Here is a 26822-nt window from a genome sequence, read left to right as displayed (position 1 = left end):
GGGGACCCTGTGATTCAAAAGTGGAGGGCAAACAATAAGGATGGGACATGCTTTTTGAAGATCTTGTTTTTTTTATTTTTTCATTTTATTTAGTCAAACAGGTCAACGAAAGCCAACAGGAGAGGGGTGTGTAGGTGAATGAGACTTTCAACAAGGCACTAGCATCATATCAAACCAAACCCAACACTCCAATAAAATAATCAGGGCTCTCTTTAGCTTAACACATTTACTATCTTACATATAATTAATATTTTAACCTTGTGACCACACACACACACCTCTGTCCAAACCTGCCTGTTTGCTTCTTGTTCCTTCCTACACCGAGTGCAAATCAAAGTGTTGCTCTCCACAACTCTATAAATAAACCCTTTAAATGATGTCCCCTTTGTTGACTGTACAATGGAATGAACCTGCATCTTGAAAGGGAACATATTTAAAAAAAAAAAAAAAAACTATGGAACGTGGGAGGATGTGGCAGGACCAAGCTGAAGCCAGTCAAGGGGTGTGGGAATGATTCAGAGCAACATCCCAACATTTGTTTTTTTTTTTTGACTCACACACAACCAAACCACCAGGCACTATTTTGTCAAGACTGGGAGATGCAGGGCCACCAGAAGCTGCAAATACACCACCCAACTATTAGGAGCAGCTGTGTTGGACTTTGCTGGAAGGAGATGTTTCACCATGCCTGAGTGCACTTCACTCCAAGAGGGCAGAGAAGGGAAGAGTCATCAGTTCATTGAGGTTTGAGGAGGAAAGAAAAATTATATCAGTGTTCCTCTGTATCGCTTCGGTGTAAAGTAACGACTCAAAATATTGTTCTGTGATCTATGAACTAACAACAGGAAGTTGCAGACGAGTTAACATGAGGGAAAGGCTAGCTAAAGAATGTAGCCGCCAAGGCGCTGATTAGTTTGGATGTCAAAAGCTTTGATAGACATGGCTTTCCATGGCTTCATTCTACAAAACATATTTACAACAGATAACATCTACAAGAAATCTACATTTTTTTCTCTCTCTCTCTCTCTTTTTTTTTTTTTTTTTTTTTAATAAAGCAGAGTTGTAAATCAACCCTCCTCTCCAAACAGCTCTTCCTTTCCTCTTTTCTCTTGGTTCTTCGCCGCCCAAATGGTCCAAAGCTAAACCAACAACAGCTGCTGTGTGCATGTGTTAAGATGGGCCTCGAGAAGAACTGAACAACCGCTCTGCCTCTGGGCTTCCAGCTATGTGCAATGGGTCTCCCTCCTCCTATACCCTTTTTTTCTTTTAACCCTCCTTGGACGCCCGCTTTGACTTCCGACAAGAAGTTCTCAGACCATGAAAGAATTCTGGTTCTTCAGCTTTTCAAGTTCTTTGATTTGCTGTCTTAGAAACAGTATCCTGTGGGAGAAGGAAATCAAGAAGATAAATTAGTTTTGTATCTTTTTGGACTACAAGACTCACTGCTTATGTGCTAAAGTGTACTTACCTTTGCTCGCGCAATGTGGCTTGTATTTCACTGACTCGGACCAAGGAACGCAGGTTTTTAAGCTCAGTGCAGTTCTCAGACATGCAAATGCTCCCCATCGTGTGAGCCTCTTCACGTAATCTTGATGCCTGTACCACAAATGGTTTGAAAAATGCATAAAATAACTAATATTCTATCTTGCACATTATAACTAAAAAGAATGACGAGAAAGAGCCATAAAACCCTTGTTCAAATACCAGGTTTGACACAAAGACGACAACTGCTTATTACCAAAAGAACACCGTACCTACAGTGAAGCATGGTGGAGGCAGCAGCATGCTTTGGGGCTGTTTTTCTTCAACTGGAACTAGGAAGGCTTTAGTCAAGGTAGAGGGAATTATGAGGCGTTCCAAACTGCTGTCAGTGGTAGCACAAAACCTTCAAGACTGCTGCTGGAAAGCTTTCGGCATGACAGTGACCCAAAGCACATATCCAAATCAACAAAAGAATGGCTTCACCAGAAAAACATGAACGTTTTGGAATGGCCCATCCAAAGTCCAGACCGGAATCCAATCGAACATCTGTGGGGTCACCTGAAGAGGGCTATGCACAGGAGATTCCCATGAAATTTGAGAACTCTGTAGTGTTTTCATGGCACCGTATCTGTTTGGCCACATCATTGATGTGGCAAAAAAGTATTGGCCCCCCTTCTCAAATTATAATATTTTTGCATAGTTTTCCAAATTTAATGTTTAAGATCAACAAACAAAGGTAAATAGACAAATATAACCCAAGTGAACTTAAAATGCTAAATGAAAATGAATTTTTTTTTAAGGAAAAAAACTATATATATATAAACCCACAAAGTTACCTGTGTGAAAAAGTAATTACCGTCCTTGTTAAATCATGAATTGTGGCTAATCATATTTTTTGGTTAACTTTCACTGATCACACCCAAGCCTGATTACCTCTGGACTTGTTCAATCAAGAAATAAATCTGTCCCGAAAAGAATCAAGTCAGACAACAGATCTAAAAAAGCTGAAACAAAATGACACGATCCCAAGAAATTCCATAAAAGTCGAGAAATAAAGTAATTGACATCTATCAGTCTGGAAAGGGTTACAAAAACCATTTCTAAAGCTTTAGGATTCCAGCGAACCATAGGGAGAGCAATTATTCTCACATGGAGAAAATATGGAACACTGGTGAACCTTCCCAGGAGTGGCCAGCCAATAAACATTACCCCAAGAAAATAGAAATTACTCATCCAGAGTCCACAAAGGAACTTCTAAAGAAATACAAGCCTCCCTTGCCTCAGTTAAGGTCGGTGTTTGTGACACCATAATAAGGAAGACACTGGGCAAAATGGCATCCAACAGAGTTCCAAGGCGAAAACCACTGCTGACCAAAAAGAACATAAATGCTCGTCTTACTTTTGCAAAGAATTGTCTGAATGATTCCCAAGACTTTAGGGAGAATATTATATGGATATGAGCTTTTTGGAAGGTTTGTGTCTCATTACTTCTGGCGTAAATGTAGCACAGAATTTCAGAAAAAGAACATCATACCAACAGTCAAAAATGGTGGTAGTAGTGTGATGGTCTTGGGCTGCTTTGGTCCTTCAGGAGTTGGACAACTTTCTGTGATTGATGCAACCATGAATTCTGCTCTTTAACCGAAAATCCCGAGGGAGAATGTTCAAGCCATCAGTTTGTGACCTCAAGCTGAAGCTCACTCTGGTTCTGCAAGAGGATAATGATCCAAAACACACCAGCATGTCAACTTCTCAAAGGCTTAAAAACATTTTTTTTTTTTAAATAAATAAAAAGAAAGTTTTGGAGTGGCCTAGTCAAAGTCCACACTTTAATCTGATTGAAATGCACTGGGATGACCTTAAAATGGCCGGTCATGCTTAAAAACCCTACATTTTTTCTGAATTCAATCAATTCTGCAAGGAAGAGTGGGACAAAATATGGCCACAGTGATGTGCAAGACTCATTGCCAGTTATAGAAAAGGCTTGATTTCAGTTATTGCTGCTGAGGATGGCCCAACCAGTTATTAGATGTAGGGGGCTATTACTTTATTTATTTATTTATTTTTTAACACAGGGCCAGGTAACTTTAAACTTTTATTCATTTAAAAACTCACTTCATTTGGGTTATATTTGTCTGAGATTTACATTTGTTTGGCAATCTTAAAGTGGGGAAACTATGTAAAAATATAAGAATTTGAGAAGACTTTTTCACGGCACTGTAAACTCCTCCCAATAAAGACTACACGTCATAAAAGTCAAAGGTGCTGGCAACAAAATATCAGCAGCCCTGCATTGACTTAAGTATCGCTGGTATAAGCAGACTTCACGAGTACCAGATAGATTGAAATAAGGCCGGTATCGGTACGAGCCCATCCCTAATTTTTGTATTGATTGGAGAATTTAACCACTTTGTCTGTGTGCGTCACTCACCAACAGAAAAACAATCCGGCTGTTGACGGACTGTGGTTGCTCGTTTACTTTCGAACTCAGCTTCCAGTGAGTGACGTCATGCACACTGCCATCACAACATCTATGATCCCAGCACTTTCATACTGGTCAAAGGAGACTTATCTAAACTATTAAGTGTTAAGGGTTGCGTGAAGGAAGTTATGGTTTATTATTTTTTTGTGTTGGGTTTTGAATATGTATACGTTTTGTTTTGTATACAGTTTGCGAACATCACATTTTACGTCTATTTCTATTTGCTTTTATATTGCCTTGTACTCTGCTGTCAACAGCCAGGTTGGCATTGCAAATGAATAAGTTATCAGTCCGCTTACCTGGATAAATAAAGGCTAAATAAATACATCTTGCTTAAATTATACATACTGTACATTGTACAAATTAGAATTATATTGGAAGTTTATGTTAAATAAGTATCCCACCTCATGACTTGTACTTGCGGTAGCCCTTTTGTGTGTCCTAATTTATAAGTGCACCAATACATTATTCTACAAGGCTTCACAATATGAATTTAGCAGGATTAAATTTGAGCAGCTGGTACAAACCTGTTTCTCTGCGTGTTCAGCAGGCCAACCTTGGACATGCTTGATAAGATTCTCGTTGAAGTGAGCAGCAAGGGTGGGTGTGAAGGAGCAGGACGGCCGGGTTGTCGAGGAGGTGGGCGTAGCAGAGACAGATGTAGGGGCATTGCTGCTGCTGCCATGTGCGACATGGTTGGGACCAGGAGAGGGACTCCTCTGACTGCTGTGATCGATAACAGAAGCATATCAGAATGTGAGTTTACAGTGGGTACAGAAAGTATTCAGATCCCCTGAAATTTTTCACTGTTATATTGTAGCCATTTGCTAAAATCATTTAAGTTATTTTTTGTCCTTATTAATGTACACACAGCACGCCATATTGACAGAAAAAAAATTAATTGTTGACATCTTTGCAGATTAAAAAAGAAAAACTGAAATATCACACAGCCATAGGTATTCAGACCCTTTGCTCAGTATTCCCTTTTGAGCTAATGAGTCTTTCGGGGAATGATGCAACAGGTTTTTTCATACTTGGATTTGGGGATCCTCTGCCATTCCTCCTTGCAGCTCCTCTCCAGTTCTGTCAGGTTGGATAGTGAACATTGGTGGACAGCCATTTTCAGGTCTCTCCAGAGATGCTCAATTGGGATAAAGTCAGGGAGAACAGTCACAGTTTTCTGAAGCCACTCCTTCGTTATTTTAGCTGTGTGCTTAGGGTAACTGTCTTGTTGGAAGGTGAACCTTCGGCCCAGTCTGAGGTCCTGAGCACTCTGGAGAAGGTTTTCGTCCAGGATATCCCTGTACTTGGCCGCATTCATCTTTCCTTTGATTGCAACCAGTCGTCCGGTCCCTGCAGCTGAAAAACACCCCCACAGGATGATGCTGCCACCACCATGCTTCACTGTTGCGACTGTATTGGACAGGTGATGAGCAGTGCCTGGTTTTCGCACACATACCGCTTAGAATTAAAGCCAAAAAGTTCTCTTTTGGTCTCATCAGACCAGAGAATCTTATTTCTCACCATCTTGGAGTCCTTCAGGTGTTTTTTTTTTTTTTTTTTAGCAAACTCCATGCGGGCTTTCATGTGTCTTGCACTGAGGAGAGGCTTTCATCTGCCATAAAGCCGCGACTGGTGGAGGGCTGCAGGGTAACTAAGTAAGGGTAACTTTCTCCCATCTCCCGAATGCATCTTTGGAGCTCAGCCACAGTGATCTTTGGGTTCTTCTTTACCTCTCTCACCAAGGCTCTTCTCCCCCGATTGCCAAGTTTGGCCGGGTTAGGAAGGGTTCTGGTCATCCCAAATGTCTTCGATTTAAGGATTATGGAGGCCACTGTGCTCTTAGGAACATTAAGTGCAGCAGAATTGTTTTTGTAACCTTGGCCACAATTCTGTCTCTGAGCTCTTCAGGCAGTTCCTTTGACCTTATGATTCTCATTTGCTCTGACATGCACTGTGAGCTGTAGGGTGTGTGGCTTTCCTATTCAAGTCCAATCAGTATAATCAAACAGCTGGACTCCAATGAAGATGTAGAACCACCTCAAGGATGATCAGAAGAAATGGACAGCACCCGAGTTAAATATATGAGTGTCACAGCAAAAGGTCTGAATACTTATGACTGTGTGATAGTTTGGTTATTCTTTTTTAATAAATCTGCAAAAATATCCACAATTCCATTTTTTTCAATATGGGGTGCTGTGTGTACATTAATGAGGAAAAAAATGAACTTAAATGATTATAGCAAATTGGTACAATGACTTTTCAAACAGCAATTTTTAATACAATTGTAGTATGTTATTTAAACAAAAATAGGTTATTAGGTGACCGGAATATTTTGTGTGTTGAAGAAAATACAATTGTATGGAAATGGTTGACCAAATAATAAGTCAACATTTTTAGATCGTTCTAGTTTGAATAAGTGCCCATAAACAAAGGAAGCTGGCTGAATTCCAGTTGTTCATTACCCATACAATATTATGCACCTTTTTGTAACTTACATTAGCTGCTCACAACTATTTCCATTGATTTAACCAATATATATACAAACTATGCAAAGAAATAAGCCACTGTGCATCCAGGACTTGGTTTTAACAAATTTACCTCATGTTCAGAAATTGCGCCACAAAAACACTGAACGATGCTCTAAGCAGATATCAGTGTTTTGTTTCTAAATACATTAAATGTTTGAAGTGCTGAAAATATATGCAAAGACCAATATATAGTGCTGAATTGCTGAGATATAGCTTAAGCATCTTTTACACCGGTTGGATTTTCCTGATTTTGTGGGTGGGGCTAAAACACAGCCCTGTGATGTCCGGGGCTGTGGTGTATACTTTCTAGCGTGAGTACCCTCCTTCACTATATAAGAACAAAGTGACGTAATTTCAATTGGCTATGCTGCTCAGTTGTGAATTAGCTGTGCTTAGCTTCCAAAAAATGAAATAAAAAAGCAATCGACTGACTTTTTAAAGGCACACACAAATGGCGAGCTGAACATCTACACCACTAGCCGACTAGCAGTGCACATTTTACGACACATAGTTTTGTAAACGTTCACAAGAGACAACATGGCTTTGTGGGTAACTTGATACTCGTGAATGGAGCAGTGCCGACTAACTACTTGGGCTTCCTCCTACCACCCCGCTGTCGTCAGGTGCTGTGTTCGGCTATGACATTATGTCACCAACAACGAGGGTCAATTGTTTTGTGTGCTTATTTTATGATTATAGTACACAATAACATTTTTGTTTTGAAGTTGTACCTCCTAATGTGATTTTATATCATAAAAGCTATCACCCCCTCAGTATGTTTGATTCCTTTTGGCGCATCCAGTCGACACGCCCACAGCTTCTGAGAGGTGGCCCTTATTATTCAAGTTTTGAAACCTGATTTTATATACTTACAGATAATATTTTTTAATTCATTAAAATTTGGTAGGCTTGTTATCATTACTCTTCTCTGTGGTGTGTACATGCCATTTTTGGGGCCTGCTTAATGCCAGTTGAAAACATTTAGTCAACCACGTTTCTGTCAATGTCCAGCAGATGGCGAGACAACATTGCATTGCCTTACAACAGCCACTATGTCTTGGGAGCCAACAGAATTCATAAATGTGAAAACCAAGGACATTTCCTTACAATGGTTAGTTAGAATTTTAGTACAAGACTGAGACAAAGATTTGTTGTTTCAGTCTTAAAACTATGTAGAGAATGTAGAGAAATGTATGTAGAGAAATGTAGAGGGGGGAAAAAAAAACAAAAAAACACATGCTTCTTCCATCACATGGAACAAGACAACAAACCCTCAATTATTCTGAATGGCTTCTGCACGTGGTGGAGGTGCTCTTACCCTTGGCGCTGGAGGGTGCGTGGTGATGCTGTGGTAGCATCATGAGTGTGCTGCTTATCACTGGGAAGGGGCTGCTGGGATGTCTGCTGAGGATGAGATGACTGCTTGACTGCTGGTGTGCTCACCTATACAACAATCACCCAACATGCAATATGATGATTTTAGACTGGATTTTCACTGCAGGTCCAAGTGCTCAATTCTGATTTAATGCCTATGTCCACTTCTCCCCCACCCCTAACCACCCACCCACCCACTGTGAAAACAATTCATTCCTCTCAGTTAGCTGTCTGAAAGCCATGTGCGAAAAAAATCCCAGCTTTACTATTACACCTCTGATGCACCAAATCACAGAGAACGCAGTGAGAGAAAACTGCTGATGAGACAAGGAGTCAGTGTCTACGTTTACACACAAATAACTGGTAACTGACATAGTTCATTCTCTACAATTTTTCCAAACATCTTTGCGAAGTCCCAGTTTACATGCACCAAGTGAAATTTGATCATTGTCCAAACTATGTCTACATCCACTATGCCAGGTGGCAGCGATGCTCCTTGCAGCTCATTTGGAGTGGGGGTTCAATAAAGTAGCTTGGGTCAACTTTCTAACTGGTACGAGTAGTAAAAGGTATAACCTTTCAGCTCTGCACATACGCGTTAACATTTGAATTTTTCCATGAACGAGATCTGCCTTAACTAACTGGTGTGGTTATGGAGGCACTTGAAGGCAAAAATTTAAAAATGGTAAAAGCTCCTCAAGTGCTTAAAAAAATCAAGCTTTCAAATGAACTTTTCATATCACACCAATGTTTTGTTTTAGTGTGGAAACAATCAAGGTTGCATTACATGTCAGACAATTATTACTGTACTGCAGACCACAATGGGCGTCAAATAACGTCGTGGTGACTGATGTGAGAGATGCAGAGAAAAATCAGTTGACTGAATCCATGTCTTTCTAAATATTGGATTTTGCAGCTTTTTTCTTTTATTTTTATTTTAAACATTGTTGTGTATTGGTGAAAGGTGAGTCGAGAGAAGTGTTTAATTTTGGAGTGAAGGCAGTGTTTCCGTTCAGTGACAGAGCTCATTCGCAGTGTGGTTCTTTGCAAGTTTGTGGCTTTCAACAAGCATCGTGACATTTCTTCTTTACTTGAGCAGATGGCAGGATACTAGCAGAAAATAGTTTTTTTTTCCCGAGGCCAGCAGATTGGGAAACCTGCCGGCCACTTTCGTCTTCACAATACAAGGCTGAGCATAACCTTTAGACTTTGGCACTATTAGACTAATCGTGCAATCAGGAGACAATGAAAAATCTATTAAAGAAACTAAATGGATTGACTATTCCATGACTTTAAAAAGAACAAAGATTAGGTTTCTAAGGCAGTGTGGGAGTAGTAAAGCAAACAACTGTAAACTAATGCAATTCTATTTTATTTCACCATGATAAATGATAAAATGATAAATATGTACAGGATAGTTGATATAATACCCAGACATCAGTATTTCCCAAAAGAGCCAACACCAAGGTAAGAACAATTAGAACAAGGCCTGTGGGAATTAACTGACCACTGGGGACTGACTGAAGAGCTAATCATAGATGGGCTACAGAGCTGCATCATGAGTCAAATCAAATCCATGCTTTGGGCACATTGTTGACATGTAAAAGTAGTTAAGTAATGTAGTTGTTGGTATTCATTATGGATGTAAAAATCTGAATAAACAAATAGTTATATCTCATTTCCCTACCTTTGATAGTGAGATGACCGGCTGTGTGCTGAGTAGGGGTTTGAGGGGACCAGCGTTGGTTTGTGGTGTGCTGATACGGGGAGAAACATAGGATCTGGGCGATGATGCATCTGACGTTAACGACATTGGTGACTGGTTTGACTGCTGAGCTGCTAATGACAAAACAAAAAATACAAAGACCAAGTACAACATAGAAAAGTTATTAATCACCAGAAAATGTTATTATGGTCCTTGCTGCAGCAGCATGCTGGACTAAATGCCTACAAATATCTACATCACATTGCACAGCTTTCCATAGGTTTCTCTTACCATGGCTGGAGAGTTGAGCTGCTTGAGACAGAATAGTAGTAATATTGAAAGCGGATGGTCCAGCAGTAAGGATCTTATGAAGCATCGACTGTAATGAAGCTTGTGTGACGGCAGCTGTTAGTACTAAAAGGAAAAACATTCTAAAATAAGTCACCTCCAGGCACAGAAAAAAATAGGACCTACACTGCTTCACATGCAGGATTTGTATACGCACAATATAGTACTGGAGGGGGGAGTACAAGGGGTCACCTGTTTATGACAGTTACATTTCTACGGCATCAAATTAACAAATTTGTACCCAAGTCAAAACGTGCTGTAGTGTGTCACTAACTTATGCAAACGCAGGACAGTAAATATTTGTCAGAAAAACACTTCTAGGCCACAAATATAAAACAGTCAATGAATTACATTAAAATACGGCAGAAACTGAGCATGCCTTCTTGTGCTGCATGATGATGTAGTGTGCCGTGAAAAAGTACTTCCCCTTTCTTGATTTCTTTGCTTAGTTATCACAGAAATGTTTCAGATCATCAAACCAATTTTAACAATTTTAACAACCCAACCTAAGTATATACAAAATACACATTCTACATTTTTTTTTATTAAGGGAAAAAAATTCAAACCCATCAGGCCCTGTGTGAAAATAATAATTATCCCCCTCCCACCACACTTCCCTTACTTTGAGTTAGAGAACTTAGAGTTCAGTAAACCAAATGCATGTGTACAACTATTTAGATTACAAACGAGGACACTAATGAAAATATATTTCAAATTCTGATGGCCTGAAGAATAATTTAATGCCAAAGCCAATAAACACCCAACATTGTGAGGTTGCACAGAGACACACACTATATTGCCAAAAGTATTTACTCACCTGTCTTGACTGACTTTAGGTGACATCCCATTCAAAAACAGCAGCTCTTCTGGGAAGGCTTTGCACAAGGTTTAAGAATGTATGAGAAACTTTGACCATTCTTCCGAAAGTTCATTTGTGAGGTCACACATTGATGTTGGAGATGTAGGCTTGGCTCTCATTCTCTGCTCTAATCCATCCCAAAGGTGTTCAATCAGGTTGTGACTGCAGGACTCAAGCAGGTCAGTCAAGTTCATCCACACCAAAGTCTGTCATCCATGTCTTTATGGATCTTGCTTTTTTCACTGGTGCACAGTCACGGTGGAACCAATGGAACTGTCCAAAATACTGGGCTTTTAGTTCCAGTGAAAGAAACTTTGAATGCTTCAGCATACCAGTCAATTTTATGCTCCCAACTTTGTGGGAACAGTTTGGGGATGTCCCCTTCCTGTTCCAATATGACTACACCTGGTGTAGATGAACCTGCCTGGCTTGCAGAGTCCTGACCTCTACACAATTGAACACATTTAGGATGCATTAGAGCGGGGCCTGAATTGAATGAGAGCCAAGCCTTCTCATTCAACGCCAGTGTGTGAACACACACGTGCTTCGGGAAGCCAAATTCTTATAAACAGACTCCTAAACCTTATTGAAAGCCTTCCAAAAAGCGCTCAACCTTTTATAGTTGCAAAGACTTTACTGATATCATATTAAACCTTATGGATTAAAAATTGTATTAAGAATGAAGTTCATATGCGAGTCAAGGCAGGTGAGTGAATATGGCAATATACATTAGTGTAGATCAGGGGTGTCAAACTCATTTTTGCCGCGGGCCACATCGTAGTTACGGTTTCTCTCAGAGGGCCGTTATGATTGTGAAATATAAATGTTGAATCACCTCCTTGTATTATTACAGACAACAAATCGATGGATGACTAGTTTTGAAATAAAATGTCAAGGGTAATACTTTGTTCAACTATTATTCAAGTTACTGTACTGTAAAAAGGGTGTTGGTAACAAAACCATTGTTGCAGTATCACAACTTTATTATTTATTACATACGACAATTACATTTTTTTGTACAGATTTTAGCAAGAATCATGGCGTTTCAAGCAAATGATTTGCTTTCATGGGCCACATAAAATGATGTGGCGGACCGGATCTGGCCCCCGTGCCTTGAATTTGACACGTGGTGTATATGGAGAGTCATTTATGCACAAAAACCTCTGATGTGATTGCAAGCCAATGAAAGCGCGACATAAATATAAGAGTGGACGCACCTTCGTTGATTTTTGCCATGTCCACACTGGCATGATTGAGCTGCAGGGCAGTCTGAAGTGCAGGGAGAAGTTGACGTAACAAACTAGGATCTTGGAGAAGTGGAGGTGCGGGGGACTGCAGGACTGGGGAGACAGGGACTGTGGAAGAGGATGATGTCCCCGGGGTGCCTGATGAGGGGTTCAAGCTGCCCGAGCCAGAAGATGACTGCGTCGCATGAGTCGTCGCGGGCTTCTCCGACTGTGCTGACTCTGAAGTAGAAAGAAAGGAGGTTGGCATTGTAACGGTTTGGTGTCCGTTTGTTAAGATGTCTTGCTTTAACTACCCTTCCTGCACTGCCAATTCACAATATGCAGTGAAACTTCTAAATTCAAATGCTTGAACCACCATAATGGGTGATGTCAGAGACCTCAGCGAATCTTGTGAGACATTGGCATATTTTGTGATACTTCTGTTCAGTAACCATGTAAGCTTGTTTCACAAATGTTTTGTTGTATTTTTTTGTTGAGATTCTAATACCAGCGGTAGCAAAGACAGAAATGTGATTACTCCCACTGAATAGGAGTGGGCAATATATATCACCTTCGATACAATCATGAACATTGCTTTACCGATTTGCAATTTTACATTATCGAGTATTCATACGGTCTCTAAAAGAAAACAACCAAACTGGTGCATGGATGTCATAGGAGGAAGACAGAAAGGAGGAAGTGCATAAAGGCTTCCTTATACTCATGCGGGCGGTGACCGCGCGCAGTTTGCCTTTATATTCGAGCCCAACCCACGCGCAACGTTTTGAAAATGTGCTGCAGTTCTCCTCCAAGTTGGGGGGGTGTCGCGGCAGCTGGTATTGGCTGGTTTCCTCTGCATTTTATGGCCAATTCCGGTAGCTGATTTTACTTTCCTTTCCGGAAAAAGCAACAACAATGGCGACTGCGGAACAGTGCTAGAACAATCGGACCTAGATGACCAGATGATGTGTTAAATTATATTGCAAAATCGATCAAGAAGGCGGCGGTGTAGGTGGTATGTGGAACCAAGGGGAACGCTGAGGACGTCATCACAGCATGTGACTAAAACGGACCAATCACGAGAGATCTTCACGGCATTCTGCACGCGGCGACAATTTGTGCCGTGTGCGCGTCGTGACACATAGGGGTCGCGAGGCCCAATGCGTCGGTCACGTGATGGAATGCGGGCGCTGTCGACGAGTGCGGGAGTATAAAGAGGCCTTTAAGTCCTCATTCGCAGAGTCAGCAGACATGATTTAGTCACGTGACTCTGTGGGAAGCAAAATAAACTCTCGTTTACAAACTAAAACTGGGCCGAGCAACATTTTCAGGAGTTCAGCAGCTTAACAAGTGGGTGAATTGAAACAATGGGCTTTAATGGAACGTATGTAGCCTATAGATTGTTGTTGGCCAAAATGACACAGGCCATTTGAAGTATGTGCTGGCTTCCCAAAGGTGGCCAGTTTAAAAGCGATGAGATTGGACCGTGCTGTTTTGATCGTATGGATGATTTATTCATTTTGGATAAAAGGTCATCCCGACTGTTGGTGAGGCTAGTAGAGGAGCTAGCTAGCATAGCCCTACTGCCACAGTTGTTTGAAGTATTAATAAAAAAAAAAAACATTCCTGCCCTCTGCCAAGGTAAAGGCTGCTGCACATCTAGCAACAGCTTACGTCTCAATGCACAGAAGCTTTCCCTCATGTTGAAAATATATTTCCGGGTTTTAATCGCGCCGCCGTGCCAACTCAAGCCATATAAACAGTATATAAAGCATCAGATATTGTTTTTAATTTTCACAGCATATTTCCTGCCATGGTGAAATCAGCTTGTTTTAGGGGTGGATCTGGCTCATGCAATGAGTCAGCCCTCATCCTGTCCTACATACTGCTGGGCCAATGGCAAGCTTTTGTTAGAATGACAACCAGTGGGTTGGAACTCGCGGATGCATTCCTGACGGTTTTTGGCCGTCTCCTCTTCCGTCGCGGTCGGCCACAAGTGTTCACGGCGGCCAGTTGCTTGCTTCGACTAATGGAAGCAGAGCCAAGAGAGTGGAAAAAGAGTGATCCCTTCCTTAAGACAGAGAAAAGCATTTTTGTAGCGCATGGAAACATCGTCAAACACCCCCCCCCCCCTCCCGCAAATAACTTCACAAAGCAATCAGGCGCCTTTTATTATGATAATGCTAATTTAACCATTTCCTTCCCACAAACTTAAAACGACAGATATTTTGTTACGTTACCACCTGTGGATGCAACATTTAATCACAAAGCCATTGAAATACACCTGTCAATTGATGTATCAGTAAGATGAATATACAGTACTTTACTGTCATTATATGAGACTCTACAATGAAATTGAGGTGAACTCACAGGATAAGGACAGATCTCAAAAATAATACATATACACCAACAACACTAGCATTCATTCATTTATCAAAAAGCAGCATCAATGTATGCATAAGTCATACATTGCACGTTATGTTGAGCTACAAACTAATCAGTGGTGATTCCGACTGACTTGGGAATCACCATGAAAAAAAAAAATCCTGAGTCTGAATTTTCCCATTCGTATCAAAACGAATCAAACATTAACATACTTTTTTTCTGACGAGAGATGCAATGCTGCCACTTTCATTGTTTTACGGATGCAGCCATTTGGACTTAGTGCCCATCAGTCCTGTGCATGTACGCATTGTATCTCCACTGAGAGCTACATAAAGTTTGTTGTAGTGGGGAGCTTACCCGCTGAAGGACGCTTGCATTTAGCCTAGCTCCAATTAGTTGCTACATGGAAGTGCCAAAATGGAAGCTGAAAAGGAGCCATCGTTGGGAGTGGGCGACCGCGGCAGATTGAAGAGGAGAAGGTTTATCCAACACAGCGGGAATGGTGACTAGAGTGGCTGGGTAGCCAGCAGGTTAGTTGGAAAGGTGGCAGCTTGGTCCGGTCCACAAGGATTTATAGCACCGCCGAGCACAAAAGAGACCTGGGATTCTACCTGTTGCCAAGGTATACTGGTTAAAGTAATCCATTTTACATTTAAAACAGCTAAAGCGTGCCAGCGTACTCTCTTACCGGTTAATATATCATATAAAGTTTTCAAATAAATTGTATCTTTAATTTGTTGGACTATTATTTCAGAATAGTACAATTAGTAACAATTTGATTGAGATTCACTAGTCATTTGTTACTGTCAATATGAACAGCGAATGGGGTTTTAGGGGGTGAGTCTGACCACTAGTGTTGAATTTGTGTTTGCTTCTCTGGTGCAGGACATCGCCAAAGACAAACATGGTCGCCGTCCACGCGAGTATAAAGAAGCCTTTACACAACAGCAGGTCTACGATAAAGTAACGTAAAGATTGTTAGCTAATTTAATATAACCTAATCTGCCACTGCAAGTTGTGAACGTATGACAATACAAGTAGTGAAAAGGGAGACACAGCCTCCGGTGCACTTTCCAAATTGAACAAAAGGTAACAAAATAAAAACGTGTACAACCCCATTTACAATGAAGTTGGGACGTTGTGTTAAACATAAATAAAAACAGAATACAATGATTTGCAAATCATGTTCAACCTATATTTAATAGAATACAAAAAGACTAGACATTTAATGTTCAAACTGATAAAACTTTGTTTTTAGCAAATAATCATTAACTTATAATTTTTTGGCTGCAACAAGTTCCAAAAAAACTGGGACAGGTGGCAAAAAGACTGAGAAAGTTGAGGAAGGGTCAACAAACACCTGTTTGGAACATTCCACAGGTGAACAGGCTAATTGGGAACAGGTGGGTGCCATGATTGGGTATAAAAGGAGCTTCCCTGAATTGCTCAGTCATTCACAAGAAAAGATGGGGCAAGGTTCACCTCTTTGTGAACCAGTGAAAATATTCGAACAGTTTTAGGACGATGTTACTCAACGTACACTTGCAAGGAATTTAGGGATTTCATCATCTACGGTCCATAATATCAAAAGGTTCAGAGAATCTGGAGAAAGCCGCAAGGCCGAAAACCAACATTGAATGCTCGTGATCTTCGATCCCTCAGGCGGCACTGCATCAAAAACCGACATCAACGTGTAAAGGATATCACCACGTGGGCTCAGGAACACTTCAGAAAACCAATGTCAGTAAATACAGTTCGGCGCTACATCCGTAGGTGCAAATTGAAACTCTACTATGCAAAGACAAAGCCATTTATCAACAACACACACAAAAGCCAACAACACACATAAAAGCCGCCGGCTTTTCTGGGCCCGAGCTCATCTAAGATGGACTGATGCAAAGTGGAAAAGTGTTTTGTGGTCCGACGAGTCCACACTTCAAATTGTTTTGAGAAATTGTGGACGCCGTGTCCTCCGGGCCAAAGAGGAAAAGAACCATCCGGACTGTTATGGACGCAAAGTTCAAAAGCCAGCATCTGTGATGGTATGGGGCTGTGTTAGTGCCAATGGCATAGGTAACTTACACATCTGTGAAGGCACCATTAATGCTGAAAGGTACACACAGGTTTTGGAGAAACATATGTTGCCATCCAAGCAACATCTTTTTCATGGACGCCCCTGCTTATTTCAGCAAGACAATGCGAAATCACATTCTGCACGTGTTACAACAGCATGGCTTCGTAGTAAAATAGTACGGGTACTAGACTGGCCTGCCTGCAGTCCAGACCTGTCTCCCATAGAAAATGTGTGGCGCATTATTAAGCGTAAAATGCGACAACGGAGACCCCGGACTGTTGAAACAGCTGCAGCTGTACATCAAGCAAGAATGGGAAAGAATTCCACCTACGAAGCTTCAACAATTAGTGTCCTCAGTCCCCAAACGTTTATTGAATATTGTTAAAAGAAAAGGTGATATAACACAGTGGTAAACATGACCCTGTCCCAGCTTTTTTGGAACGTGTTGCAGCCATAAAATTCTAAGGTCATGTTTACTTGCTAAAAACAAAGTTTTATCAGTTTGAACATTAAATATCTTGTCTGTGAATTAAATGAACATGAACTCGTGAATGCCAGTCATGTGCGAGAATGTGATTGACGTGCTCGCGTGAAGTAGTGTTTATGAGAGCAACACGCGTGCGTATGAGAGCATTTGATTTGTGTTAATGAGAGCAAGACTCGTGCGCATGGGAGCATTTGAGTAGTGTCAATGAGAGCATTTGAGTAGTGTCAATGAGAGCAAGACTCGTGCGTATCAGTGTTTGAGTCGTCCTTATGAGAGCCTTTCAGTAGTTTGTGTGTGTGTGAAAGCATTTGAATTGTAAGTGTGAGAGCTAATCCTGAAAAATGTCCCTAACAGCCCCTCATAGCCTCTAGCTTTGTGTCAATGTGAGCATTTGACTAGTGTAAATGAGAGCATTTGTTTAGTCTTAATTAGAGCATTTGAGTAGTGTTAATGAGAGCATGAGTAGTGCTAATGAGAGCAAGACTTGTGCGCATGAGAGTGTTTGAGTAGTCCTTATGAGAGCCTTTCAGTAGTTTGTGTGTGTGTGAAAGCATTTGAATAGTAAATGTGAGAGCTAATCCTGAATAATGTCTCTTAACGGCCCATCATAACAGGTAACTACGCTCTCATTCGCTGTTTCCCATGTTACTCACCAGGCCAAGCCCCATCTTTTAAAGCAATATATATTCAAAGATACTAGGATGGTGACCCCAAATGGATAAAAATAATACCAGCACTTCACGTTCATTTTTGCATTGCTATTGTTGTTTAATAATGCAAAATCTATTTTTATGCAAATACTTGGAAATTGGATAATTGGTAAAATAATAGATAAGAATATCCAAAGCTGCAGCTCTGGAGTTAATCAACCTCCCTAAGTAATTTCCGTTTAATTAGGATCAGCGGGAAAACTAATTATCAAACAAGTTTGATATTAGTGATGCAAACACACAGGCAAAGCATGCTATGCAATATCCTCCACAAAAAAGCTCAAACTCCAATGTTTTTTTCTTTTTTAACTATAATTCTACATGCATAATTTGGAACAGTGTTATAAGGACCGTAGGTCCCCGGAACATAAATATAAGACTCACACAATGTTGTGAAGCGAGCACAGAGGACACTATGTTAATCACCAGAAAAGAGATCTTCAAGTAACATAATACCCTAATAATTTTCAGGGAACTTTTTGGCAAGATGTTGCAAGACTACACTTAATCTGAGAGAATGTTTAGGTGCCTCAGTAGGTGCTGCTGTCTGGATTAGCAATGGAGTTCAATTGGACTCAGCAGTTAACTGTCAGTGTGTGAACGAATAGCACCCATGAACTGAGGTAAATAAAAATACTCAATGCAAAAAGGTAAATGGTTAATTTGAGGCAATAAGGCATAGTGAACAACTGGAACTTGATCAGGACATAGACTGAAAAGTCCAGCATAATGGCGACATCACCATGATGAATGGCAGCAGACAAGTGAGGAAAACTAGAATAGTTTATGTAGTTCTTACTTGCTGGAAACCCAGGGGGCACTGATGTCTGCATAGCCTCCCTTCGATAGTCTCTGTCCTTGGGGAAACTGTTGACAACTGCAGTCTGTTTTGTTGCCTCTTTTTGCCGCTGTTCTCTGCCAAATAAGCGTGCATACATTCATAATGTTATGGATCAGAGAGACCATTAAAAAAAAAAAAATGTAAACAATCAAGCGTTTTGGTGGCTGGATAATTGCTACCTCTCCAGCCATTCTTTGGGTTTCTCCCACTGGGACACCTCTGTTCGGCAGTTGTAATAGTATTTCTTCCCAGATGAGCTGATGTGCTCTGACCAGTCATCACTTGGTTCGTGAGTCTGAGAAAAAGAATGGAATTAAGGAACAGAATCAGACAGCAAAAGTGAGTGCAATTAATGATTATAAAAGGTCTGATGGAAGAGGTTGTAATATTTATAATACAGGCAAAGCTGGGTAGTTTGTGCAGATAAATATTCAATTAATGGCTTAGCCAGTGTTGAGAATAAATGAGAAATACAAGTTGTATACCTCTTTTTATTATTTGTTTTAAATCAATACTGGTATCTACAATTTACCTAGCAAACATGCATTTTATCCCATCTTAAATGTTCAACTTGTGCCCAAACCTTAAGTTGGAATCCCACAATAATTATCTTCAAAACAGTAGCAAAAGTTGCAACAGCAAACAGTAATGTGTTTACACACCACTGACTACAAGTCAATGAAAAACAAGAATCAAGGAAAGGATCAGATGTAGCTATTCACCACCAAGTGAAAAAGACAACAGTGCGACAATGGGACATAGAAACACTCAACAGTAGTTATTGTCAAGACACAATTCAAGCAGTTACATTCTGTTTCAGTCACATATGTCAGAGGCGGCTTACTGTGTCTGAGGTTTTGCTGGGGTTTGAATGAGAGTTGGAGCTTTGAAGGGTGCTGTGGTTGTGAGAATTTTCATGTGGCGAATAACTGGTCCCTGCAACACAAGTTTTTTTGTCAAAAACAAAATCCACATTCCTCAAGTAATGAATGCTTTTTGTTTATTGAACTCATTTGACTGATAAAGAATGCTGATCAAAACTAAAATCACGATCACCATTAAAATTGTATTCACTGTGGAGCCCTCATACAAGCATTTATACTTTGTGTTTTCAAAGGTTCGCATGCAGCTTTCTCTCTCATTTTTAATATAGAAAATCAACCTCATTCTATCAGATACACACTGCACTTTTGGGAGCAATTTCAATGGAACATGCAATTTATCACCCCCAAAAGCTAATTATTTAAGCGATGTCCTCCCCTTGGCTCAAGGAAGCCACTGTATTTCAGTCCACTTGCTGATGGCCAATTACAAAAAAAATGCCAACAACTTGTGCTATTTTGCTTATTTTAAAATGTTAGCAACCATACACATATGAATGCATGTAAAGAGGTGGTTTACAGTGAAGCTAAAAGTCACTTGGCACTGACTGTAAAACATCTGTGATGCAGCAGAAAGTAACACCACAGGTGCATCAACAGTGAACCAAACAAAGATCCAGTTACCAGATACAAAACAAATATGAGCTATAAAGGAAGTATTATAATTGGCAAAAATGCATTCCCTGCTAAGTGAGCACTATGACGTTACACTTGGCCAGTCTAAACCATTTTGTGCATACAAATAAATATCCTAATAAATTGGGGGTTATTACTGACACTTTTTTTTTTAACATTATGTATTTGTAATGTTTGAGAACCTGACCAGGTACTCCAAATGCCTCATCATGAGTGTGTCAGGTGGTCAAACTCCTTCCACGGCAGGTAATATCATTACGTGAACAAGACAACACTGTAAAAATACTTGGAAATATTTTGAGGTACAAACTGTTATGTTTGTTGTGTGTTATAATTGCAGCCCATTACAAATGTGAGAACAATTTTGAAGCAAATTAAGTTTAATCTAACTAAATGTCCATAGACAGTCCACACATTCAACTCTTGGTAGGATAACTAATTGTAATTGAATGCTTGTTTTCTACCTCATGTTCCCATTTTTCAGTCTCTGGTTTCTTTGAGGTGTTTGGGTAACATGAAGTTACTGCTGATGTTACTTGCAGTTTTTGTTGATTTGAGAAATGCTGTTGTTGGTAAACTCACACTTTGCTTGATAATGTTTATCAAATGACGACTGGTAATGACATCTGCGAACAGTGCTGTTAATCACCACCACAGAACCTCTAGCATCTATCTCTGCTGAGGTGGGCTGACTCACCATGCACCAAAAGCATGTGCGAAATGAATATGTAAAATGACTGTAACAGTTAATAGATATCAGGGATGCCCAGCTTGCTTGAGCAGCTGTGTGTGTGTCAGTGCTTGCAGCTATAGACTTTCCTAGTCACTGTGATTATTTAACCAAAACTGAGACAGTTGGCAAACTGAGGGACATAAGCAATTAAGCATCTTTGGGTGCTTTCACCTTGGAGTTTCTGTCATTGTTCCTAATCATCGTGGAGTTTCTGTCATTGTTCCCAATCTGTTTATGGGTTCATACACAATACAATTATTCTTTACTTTTCAGATGCATTTGGACTCACACACATCGGGTCGTCCTCTCAGCGGCCGAAGCTATCCCTAATGTTGTTGTGCTACTGCGGATATGCAAGGTCTCAGAATGCAGAGAAGACGCAAGTTGTTTCAGGTAAAATTTGATGTGCTAATATGCTGGTTATATTGAACCGAGCTTGGATTGCTTTCACATCACATGTGAACTGTGCTAGAGTTCCTTTGGAAGCACACACAATATTTTAAGAGGCAAAGAAAGGATGAGGGGTCCTCGGTTTACAATGGCGTAACCTAAAGTTGAATGCAAATTGAAACGCACCATACCATAGTCTATCACTAACCTATGCTAATGCCGCAGTAGTGTCATAATTATGTTAACTAAATGTATGAAAAACACTTCTAGGTCATAAAAATTAAACAATCAAATGAAAAACACTGCACCCTGCAGTAACTGAGCGTGCCGTGTGACGCAGCACAACATATCCTCATGCCGCTTTGCAAACTACCGTATTTTCACGACCATAAGGCGCACGTAAAAGTCTTAAATTTTCTCCAAAATGGACGGGGCGCCTTATAATGCGGCGCGCCTTGTGTGTGCACCGAGTCCATCCATCTATAAATGTTGTTGTGTGATGAGCGCTCCGCTTGACATTTAATTTTTTTGGAGCATTTCCTGCCGACACGCTGCTTACACAGAGGAAAAGTGGACGTGGCTGAGGACAGGGGAGGGTGCATGAAGGAAGACTCTAAAGCCACGCCCCCGCGGTGTTTTTGTTTTGTTTTGTTTTTTTAACCGCTTGACTGACTGGGAGCATTTCCGGGGTGTGCATTGTGCAAAACAACATCGGTTTGGCTAAGGACCCCGAAAATGTCACCTACGAAGAGACACGCTTACGAAGCGCAGTTTAAACTGCAAGCTATCAGTTACGCGGAAGAACATGGGAATCGAGCAGCCGCGAGAGAATTCAAGATCAATGAATCCATGGTTCGCAAGTAGAGGAAGCAGGAAAACAAGCTCCGCCAAGTCAAGAAGACGAAGCTGAGTTTCCGCGGAAGAAAAGAAAACGCGAAAACAAGGCGAGTTGGCCCGAGTTGGAAGACCAACTCGAGCAATGGATTAATGGGCAAAGACCAGCCAGGAGAAGCGTTTCAAGTCACCATTCGACTTGAGTGCAATAACTCGGGGCCTGCCATCATTCCGGGAGGCTTGACGAACCGCTGGACATCCGTGTAAACAGGGCGTTCAAAGTGAAGTGAGCGGCGTGGGAGCCATGGATGACAGATGGCGAACACAGCTTTACTAAGACTAGGAGGCAGCGCCGGGCGAGTTACGCACACAATTTGTGAATGGATTGTGGATGCTTGTTCGAGCTTTCGCACGGCAACGAGGCTGACTCGAACCTGGCGTGTTTGATTGAGAACTTGCCCAGCTGTTCATTTCGGATACAGAAGATGAAGACTTTGATGGTTTTGTGGATGAGGACTGATCAAAAAATAACGTGAGTACATTGTTAAATACTACAATAAAGTACAACCGAACTCAGTTTTGATCCCACTGCCTTTTTAAAAACATTATTTTAGCGTGCATGCGCGTTACTGTATCTTTTAAGATAGCGTATGTTTTACCATGCCTGCGCCCAATAATACGGTGTGCCTTATGTATGTGTTAAATAGAGAAATAGACCCCGTAACTGACACTGTGCCATTTAATACGGTGCGCCCTACGGTCGTGAAAATACGCTAGTTCATTGCGCGTCGTTCATAATGTCCCATGCCAAGACCATTGTAAACCAAAGAACTGCAGTTTTAAGTTTGATTCAAACTGATAAATACTTATCCCTCTAATGTCACACAGTTGATTACTCCATCTATATTTGTGTCATACAATTCAGAATTTGAGTCGCCATCATACGCAACGCCACGGAAGGTCTGCGCATATTACGTAAATTGAATAAGTGGACATTGTGACTTACTCCAAAAGGGTGTTGACAGACGACCGTAAGTGAAGGACAATCAAAATGACTGCCGCTTAACCACAAGTCACTTGTAAACAAAGCCAAAGCAAAGAGTTTTTTTTTTTTTTTTTACTATTAACACTAGTTTACCTTTTACTATACAATTGTGACAATTAAGAATGTTTAAAAAAAAAAAAAAAAACAAGACGCCCAAATTAAATTACAGATGCCCTGCTTTGTTTTCAACATTTAAGTCAAAACTGTTTTTGTCTTAATATCATCAGTTCAGTTAAGTTTTTGCATTGGTTTGACAATTAAGTATATTACCTGTCACTGCCATTGAAATTAAATATTTTATAATTAATCTTACCCTGGAAATTCCAAATCACTTCCACCAAGTATACAGATATTCCACTGTACCGTGTTATTAAAATAGAATATTCTACTCTAAAAAAGGTGTCATTATTTTTTTTATTTAAAAAAAAAAAAAAACGTTATGGTGCGGACAAAACATTTTTGCAATCAATGTAACCATTCCTCTTGGTGAACTTCATGACAACTATTAGTAGTCAAGCAGTCTGTAATATGCATTAATTAGTCACATGTGACAGAAGAGTCTCTGTTAGGATGAAGTGCAAAGTTCATAAGACAGTGGTGAGACCAGCCATGATGTACGGATTAGAGACAGTGGGACTGAAGAGACAACAGGAAGCAGAGCTGGAGGTGGCGGAAATGAAGATATTGAGGCTCGCTCTTGGAGTGACCAGGTTGGATAAAATTAGACGAGCTCATCAGAGGGACAGCCAAGGTTCGATGTTTTGGAGACAAAGTTAGAGAGAGCAGACTTCGATGGTTTGGACACGTCCAGAGGAGAGAGTGAGTATATTGGTAGAAGGGTGATGAGGATGGAGCTGCCAGGCAAGAGAGCTAGAGGAAGACCAAAGCGAAGGTTGATGGATGTAGTGAGGGAAGACATGAGGGCAGTTGGTGTTCGAGAGGAGGATGCAGGAGATAGGTTTACATGGAAAAGGATGACACGCTGTGGCAACCCCTGATGGGACAAGCCCAAAGGAAAAGTAAGTCAAAGCATTGCTTGTACACAAAATCCGACTAGTTTCTGCGGCAGCCACGTCAACCAATAAAGAACTTTATTATAATGCACACATTCCAGTTGTTGGTAAGGTTATACTTATTGTATTAAATATAGACAGTGCAAATGTGTAACTCCTTTTAAACTACCCATGTAGTGCCAAGTAAAAACATTGACGAGTGATTTTCTGCCATGGAAACAAACTGTCCTATTAGGGAGGCAAAACCAGTATAAACCCAATCAAAAAAGTACTTATTTTCTCCACCAGATATTGCAGAATCAGGCCTCTTGAGCATCACGGCTGTCACTTTTTAATTTTCAGCATAATATATTCTGCATTGTTCAAATGTAACGACAGTGAATATCAATACAAGCAAACATTTGCACATGGAGGGTAAAGTGGGGCGGGCGGGGGGCAACTCAATCAAGTACAAATGTACTCATCAAACATAACAATTGTGTACCTGTACTTCGTTATAAAGCGGATGACACTGCATAAAGATGCTGAGCAATACAGGCAGCAAGCAGTTTCACTATCAAAAGTTCTTGATAAATATTACAATTGCCAACTGATTACACTCGGCATGATGTTTAAAATCTAAACTAATTCTTCGTTTCTCACCTCCATCACGATCTCTGGCCCTCTGTGCATGGACAGCCTTTGCTCTGCTGTGGCCTGTGCTGTCACTGTGTTTGTTTTCTGGGCTGTCAGACCTCCGAAGCATTTTGCAGGGAGGGGTGACATCTGAGTGGTCTCGCATCTTTTCATGTCGGTGATCCCCTCCTGGATGGCTCTTGGATGAATATTTGAGAGTCTGGAATAAAATAAACACCGTACACATTATTACTGACATGCATCAATTGTTCTCAGTAGCTCTCGTTACTGTATCTGTTTTTTTTGTTTTTTTTAATAAATGCACTACTTAACCTATGCCTGACTAATTCTGCAAAGACTCTTATCAATTAATTATATTCGATATTATATCCCATTATACATCTTGATAACGTCAGAGGACAAAAATAACAATTCGGATTACGTTGTAACATCGCGCGGTGTGGGAGTTTGGTTTAAATTAATGCCACGTTTCAATGTTGCCACTGGCATTTTAATGTTTATTCGCACATGAATGTTCATTTGAACGTTCCGAGTCGTTTGCTGGATTAGAAATTACGGTCAGGCCTTAATCAGACTGGCTAGCAAGCGAGCTAACGGTAACGCGCTAACAACCTGGACAAGTGTAAGACTCGCCTAAATATTCCCCTCAACGACAGTCTCCAATCATTAGACTCGTTTTTCACTATGTTTATCGGTCGGCAGTCTCCAGAGAGTAATCTTGCAGGGCAATTTGAAACAAATATCTACTTTTGACTTTTCCGCACTGACTGGGGCCTGTTGAGCTGCCCAGAAGCCTAAACCGGAGTTTCCATTTTAATCTGATTTGCTGCTAGCAAGCTACGTCTAGCTTCCAAGTACCTGATAGGGCTGAGAATCTCTTCGGTCGCACCTGCAATAAGAAACAAACAAGACGTGAGTAGAAGCCTTTAAAAGTGTCAACGTTGGAGAAATACATCAAAGTCAACGCGCAACTTTCCACACTTATTTTGGTTTCAGTAAAAATGGCGGATTGTCAAGCGTAGCTATAGGCGAAAGGAAAATGTGAAGAAGTAACGTGAAAATATGTTTACCCATCGCCGAGTCTCGGTTGTTTCCTCGCATACATTACCATCAATGCCGTGTTAGTGTGTTTGGAGTGGGATGTGAAAGACTAATGACGGAACTGTCTTTTTTTTCTTTTCTTTTTTTCCTTGAGAATTCAGGGACCTGAAATCGTCAATTGGAGCCTAGCTGGTAGGTATTTCGATGCTATAGGCAGCAGTGGTGGAAAGAGCGCCCTCCCTCCCTCAGTCCATCTCCCGCACAGCCAAGCAACGTTTCTCCCGATCACACGACAAAACGTAGCAGTGCGGTGCTAGCCGGGTTGCCACATCAGGCGAAATTCACCAGCAGATACATGGGGCGTGAAACTCATTCTGTTCTGGGGGAGGGGGGGTCATAGCCTAGTAAACTATAAATAATGACAATTCCACATTTTCCCAATTGTTTTGGTGCAAATAATAAGTGCATTTGGGGAAATATTCACATTTATTGATTATTATCCAGTTGCAAGTCGCATGACCAATCTGAAATGTCTTTAAAAAAATGAATGTAATTTTAACACTATTATGAATCAGTGTTTGCATGTGCAACTGCAAATTTCAGATCACAGTGGATTGTAGTACCTTTAATAAAATGACTTGTTAAGGTCTAGAAATTATTTTAAATTAACATACATTTCCACACCCATCTGGAAACATTAACAACCAGAACGTTAGCTCATCAGGGAGTCTGCATGTGTACAGGGTGCTTGGGGGTGAGTTGCAGCCGATAGCAGCTCTTGTATGAATACTGTTACCGCTCGTGCGACCACATCGAGGGTATTACAATATTGTATCCATTTATACTTCTAACCCCCCCCCTTCCAGCAGGTATATATATACATATATATATATATATATATTAGAATGAATGCCCAAAGTTCTTATTCTTTGTATGATATAAAATTCCTGAATTTTTTATTTAATTAGGTCCATAGGTTTTAAGGTTTGGGCTTTTTTTTTTTAATTACTAGATTCCTGAAATCCCATTTTATGTATTATTTTTTTTTGCCCTCTTTTGCAATTTAATTAATGGATCTAGATATGTTTCAGATGGATTTCCCCAGATTT

At 40.6% G+C, this 26822-nt stretch overlaps 1 protein-coding gene across 4 annotated transcripts; it reads right to left on the bottom strand.

Moving 5' to 3' along the window:
- Window positions 1-1027: 1027 nt before the first annotated feature.
- On the bottom strand, window positions 1028-26018 carry waca (WW domain containing adaptor with coiled-coil a). Of its 4 annotated transcripts, XR_009767346.1 has the most exons (14): window positions 25743-26018; window positions 25531-25561; window positions 24679-24871; window positions 19349-19440; window positions 18684-18799; window positions 18463-18578; window positions 11999-12247; window positions 9866-9988; window positions 9557-9708; window positions 7814-7938; window positions 4492-4690; window positions 3017-3190; window positions 1755-1907; window positions 1508-1596 (listed from the first exon to the last, which is right to left on the bottom strand). XR_009767346.1 is itself a non-coding variant. In XM_061665929.1 (13 exons), the coding sequence occupies exons 1-13, from the start codon at window positions 25781-25783 to the stop codon at window positions 1311-1313; spliced, it is 1632 nt and encodes a 543-aa protein (XP_061521913.1). In that variant the 5' UTR covers window positions 25784-26018; the 3' UTR covers window positions 1028-1310. The 4 variants fall into 4 exon arrangements, 3 of the variants coding, with proteins under 3 accessions (XP_061521913.1, XP_061521912.1, XP_061521914.1); XM_061665929.1 differs by lacking the exons at window positions 1755-1907; window positions 3017-3190 and adding an exon at window positions 1028-1380 and having other exon boundaries at window positions 1469-1596; window positions 9557-9705; XM_061665928.1 differs by lacking the exons at window positions 1755-1907; window positions 3017-3190 and adding an exon at window positions 1028-1380 and having other exon boundaries at window positions 1469-1596; window positions 25743-26017.
- Between the last annotated feature and the right edge of the window lie 804 nt (window positions 26019-26822).

The sequence above is a fragment of the Phycodurus eques genome, chromosome 21 (genome assembly GCF_024500275.1).
Source record: "Phycodurus eques isolate BA_2022a chromosome 21, UOR_Pequ_1.1, whole genome shotgun sequence".
Lineage (NCBI taxonomy): Eukaryota > Metazoa > Chordata > Actinopteri > Syngnathiformes > Syngnathidae > Phycodurus > Phycodurus eques.
Note: the sequence above shows the minus strand (reverse complement) of the source record. Positions and strands in the feature narration are given on the sequence as shown.